General features: G+C 35.5%; 1 protein-coding gene across 2 annotated transcripts in view; it reads right to left on the minus strand.

The window, feature by feature from the left end:
• LOC144979899 (hemicentin-1-like) overlaps positions 1 to 5,000 on the minus strand; it is a 166,146-nt gene that overhangs the window by 18,121 nt on the left and 143,025 nt on the right. For both annotated transcript variants that reach the window (XM_078927161.1, XM_078927160.1), the window contains exons 64-67: positions 3,482 to 3,637; positions 2,620 to 2,823; positions 1,748 to 1,810; positions 1,375 to 1,494 (exon numbers count right to left, since the gene is read on the minus strand). In XM_078927161.1, coding sequence (XP_078783287.1) covers positions 1,375 to 1,494; positions 1,748 to 1,810; positions 2,620 to 2,823; positions 3,482 to 3,637 — 543 coding nt within the window. The remainder of the gene's footprint in view (positions 1 to 1,374; positions 1,495 to 1,747; positions 1,811 to 2,619; positions 2,824 to 3,481; positions 3,638 to 5,000) is intronic.

Here is a 5,000-nt window from a genome sequence, read left to right on the forward strand (position 1 = left end):
TCATCTCAGTATCTCTCATTATAATTACCACTACTTTATCCATATAAGTACACTGATTTAGTAAGCGTTAGGTAATGTTAGGGGGGGGGGGGGGCGAAGTGGCCGAGTGGTTAAGGCATTGCACTGTGACCCGGAAGGACCCGGGTTCGAGCCCCGCTTCAGGCACTTTCGTTGAGCAAGATTATTAACCCCCAATTTTCTCACTTGGACAACATGTGTGATTCCTGTTGACATCAGACATCTTGTTTGATGAGTTATCTATATTCCTTCGTGGAATACCTAGGCGACGACATTATATGATAATTAATTTTTTAAGGTAATGTACAAACATGAATATAACAGCTTCAAAAAATAACAAAATACTAAACATTGAACAATTCGGGCTAAAATCCCTACTTCGGCCAATATATATATATATAAAAAAAACCCAGTAAAAATGTTAATAAATTACTTTAATAAGAATAGTTCGCAGAAAAGTATTATACACGTTTAGTCAGATCGAAATGACATTTTGGTTGAAGAAGGGTTATGAGTCCAAAACATTCATGTTTGGTATTTTCGTCGATTTTTTTTCATCTGTTATACACTGTTGTACACTGCTATTTTGTAGTCCACAGCTTCTCGTAGCTTAGTATCAAGTAAATATTCAACGTAATCTTAGAGAATTTCACCTATGGCATGTGTGACTACCGTCTTGTCCAGGTTTTACTTTTTAATGATCAGATACTGAGAATTAAATTCATTGTCTGATTTTAATAAATATTACCCATAAAAAAGGTACTGTGTTAGGTAGAGTGAACTAGATATTTAAAATTGAATTTTAAGCTTAACCTGTAACATTGACATTAAAAAGAAACAACTTCATTGAGGTTAGTGAGTTTTATTTCTCAAACTTCAAAAAACTTATTTTTTTTTACTTCTGTTTATTTTGACTTTAAACCAATTTATAAAAATCTAGTTCACCCCAACATAATACTAGATTGACGCCATAGTCAAAAATGAGTTGTTTTGTGTTGTGTGTGTATGTGTGTGTGTGTGTGTGTGTGTATGTGTGTGTGTGTGTGTGTGTGTGTGTGTGTTGTTTTTTGGGGGTTTTTTTTGTGCGACTTTTTCTTGTTTTTAAATTATTTTTTGTTGGGGGGGGGGGGGGGGGGGGGGATAAGATTTTTGATTTATTCATTCTCATAAATTAAACATTCATTTATCGCAAATGGAATCCGTTGGAGATCCAATTCCAAGTTCCCGCATCTCACTCGCCCAATATAATACCAAAATCGAGGCAATGGGTGACAGTTATTTCACAGAACATCTACCGTAGCCTAAATACCTACGTGGAAGTTGAGTGAAATGAATCGACAGGTGACTGGCACTAACCTTGACAAGTCTTGGCATCCGATTTGAGTGAAAATCCAACAGGGCAGGAACAAGAGTAAGAGCCAGGGTTGTTATGACAAATGTGGCTGCAAGGGTTGAGCTTGGTACATTCGTTCTCGTCTAATATCAATCAGATTGAAAATTATATTTATGAAAGAAATACTTATGATAGTTAATTTAGAAAGAAAAAAGACATGCCCCCCCCCACCAATAATTATATAACGGGGGGTGCAATAAAGTCATTATGTTGCAAAGCATTATTTTGGCATATCATGATGAATAAATTATGTGATCTATGCACTTCTAAAATGGATAAATATTTTATCACATTTTATCATCTGTTACGAATATTATTCATGCGTATATCACAAACCTTGACAGAAAGAGTATTGGAGATTATGAGTAAATCCTGGTGGACACCGATTGCTTGGAGTGCCTGTAGAAAAATTGAAGATGTGAGAGAAAAGATCATAGTTGAAAAACGTCAAATTTCATATTGCATAATATTCACTAAATGTGCTCAAAGCCCTTTACAATGGATCTCAAACAACGCTGAGCATTTACAAGACAGTAAGGCACTATATATATTTTTGAAATAGACAACATTGTTACCACCCAGATACTCATTTTGCATTGAGTATAGCGTGAAAATGTAAGTTGAGAGCCTTTTAAATATCTACTTTGCACTGTCCACAAAGGGTCTTAAATTTAAGGCCTCTGCGGTCACAAGTAGAGTATCATACCACTAGATCACAAATTGCAAATAAAGTCATCTTGATATCCGTTTTTTAAAAAGTAAACTAATATATAACTGAAATATATAGCTTTTCTTAGAAGTTACCTGCACTAACAACCACCTTTTGCCATAATTCCAAAGAAGATTATTATTCATATAAACACATGATTAAAATCATGAATGAAAAATAACATGCAAATTATACAGAATTATCTAAACGGGAATGGTTTTGCTCTTCAAGCTCCAAGCATTATTACAAGCATTGATGCTACAAAAAGGTGTTAATCTGTCCTCTACTGTCATGTGGATTTGACATAAAAGGACAGAATGAGAACGGGGATGAAAAGTTATATTAAAATAAATGCAATTGATTTTAATTTCACAAAAATGTTAGAAATGTTTATAGTTCCTGGCTTTAATACATTTGACAATCTTGAAATAACAATGTAAAAATTATTTTACTGACGTAACTTTCACATGTTTGTTTACAAAAGAAACTTAAAACTCACCTGGTCCAATAGATGCTTCCACAACATATTGCAGCGATTCCTGTCCTGGTAAAATCTCCACAGCCAAGTCCTTAGCATAGAGTACTTGTACCAAGAATGGCATAGTGCCTATTGTCTCATTGTAGTCAATGGTGTGACTCCAGGCATAAGGCATGGTGATGCCGTCAGCACTAAACATGCGAGATGAATGGGCATGGATGTTACCTGAAGAAAAAAAAGATAAATATAAAAATAGATAAAAGGGTGTTTTAAAACTGCCAAAACAAAGCGATATGATAATAATAATTAAAAAAACATAAACACGAAAAATGATCCCTAAAACTCGCCCTACCTGACTCAGGGATCAAACCTCTGATCTCCTGATCACTGTATAATCAGAGGAAGAGGTTATTATTTGGATGCATCGGTTGTGTGTATGTTCAAGTGAATTTGCTATTCGATTTTTTCTTGTGGAATGTTTTTGTATTGTGGTCTGCAGTAAGAAAGGAGGGTTATCGCTGTGGCGTATTGATTTTCTACTAAATGAGAATCCAATTTTCCCCCATCTTAACAGATTTCTAGCGTAGTTGGTTGAGCTTCAAATGAGGTCAAGACAATATAACAGATATGTGGGAACAGCTTAGCACAGTTGAATGATCTTTGATTTATACTCTGGAGGTGCGGGGTTCTAGTCTCACCCACCTTGTATGGCCTTGAGAAGTAAATCACATGGCCCTATATTGCTTGTGGTGAGGGCGTTGCGGTTAACATCTGAAATATTTTAGTCTAACCTTAAAATAAAACCTCATGACTAATTTACCTTTGAGGATCAATACAAGGAATTTTATTTTCATTTCTATTTTCTTTTCTAAAATTTATTTACCTGGGCCTGTCTGGATGTATTCCTCTTGGTAAGGGGCTAAATGGACATTTTTGAGGTGTCCCAATTCAGGAACTTCTCCACGAATGACAATGTCAAATAATAGATTGCCGTGTCTGTCCATTCCATTCACATATTGGGACATCTTCAGAATTTCACCTGGTAGGTTGAGAGACAAGGATATCTGATTAACAATCAATTATTATTAACAAAGAACTGATAAAGATAAGAATAACAAATTTAAATAATAGAACAGAGCATTGAAAACTAGGTCAAATTCTTATAGATATTCAAGAAATAAATACTTCTTACAACAACACATGAAGGTGGTTGATTGATGTGATGATTTGTCACTCATAATGATCTGTGCTTTAAAAAAATCAAAATCAAAGGCCTTTTCGAAGAGAGCATAAGGAAAGCTAGACAAATCATAGGATATATGAATCTGAATCTCCCATTAATGTCCACCTCCACTCATGGAGATTTTGACATGAATAATAACATTAAGTTGAAAAATCAGCAGTGATCCAACAGCTCTGTAGATAGATCTAAAGTGGGTGCAGATGTAACATTCCAGCAGTAAATTGTTCTAATCTGTGATGGTTCTGAGAGTTTTCTGATGTCTTTAGTGGATGTCAGGGGAATGAAACTGTCCATGTGGGAATTCCTAGATGTTCATGTTGGTGTTTGGAGGTCAGGATTTGAAACAGCCATCATATTGTTTTTTATCTTATACATCATGGTTAGACGTGCTGCTTTCATCCTATTTTGGAGCGAGTTCCATTCTAGTTGATCAATCATGCTGCTCAAACTTGATGTTTTCTCATAATTTTCTGTAACAAATCGAGCAGCTCGCCTCTGTACTGCCTCCTGTTTATCAATAAAGAGTTTTGTGTGTGGGTCCAATGCAGTGCATGCGTATTGAATTTGTGGTCAAACTAATGACTTGTAAGCAAATTGATTTTAGGCATGTTGAATTTATCTTTAAATTTCTTTGGAGGAAACCAAGGGTCCTATTTGTTTTCGTTGTGATGTTGTTGATGTGCTCGTCCTATTTTAAGTCTCTTTTTATAGTTATTCCTAAATATCTGGCTGATGTTTTGTGCTCTAAGGTGTGATTGTGTAGCTTGCAATCGCATGTAATTGAAGATTTCTTTCTGGAGATTGAAATGGTATTGCATTTCTCTTGATGAAACTCCATGCGGTGTTTCTGTTCCCAAGCCACCAGTTTCTTGAGGTCATGTTGCAGATGTACTCCATCTTCTTCTGATTTTATTATCCAATATGCAATTGTGTCATCTGCAACACGGTGGACTTTTGATTAAATAGCATATGCCCGGTCATTAATATAAAAAAAGAAAGAGAGTGAGACCAAGGACTGAGCCTTGAGGAACACCAGATTCACCTGGGACAGATTTGTATGATCACCGTCGAAGATCAATGATTGGGTACGGCCTTTCAGGAAGTTGTCAATCCATCTCTTGATTTTTCCATTTATCCCTTATTGTCAAAGGCCTTGGAA

Source organism: Berghia stephanieae, chromosome 9 (assembly GCF_034508935.2).
Source record: "Berghia stephanieae isolate SIO BIC M18660-M18661 chromosome 9, UCSD_Bste_1.3, whole genome shotgun sequence".
Lineage (NCBI taxonomy): Eukaryota > Metazoa > Mollusca > Gastropoda > Nudibranchia > Aeolidiidae > Berghia > Berghia stephanieae.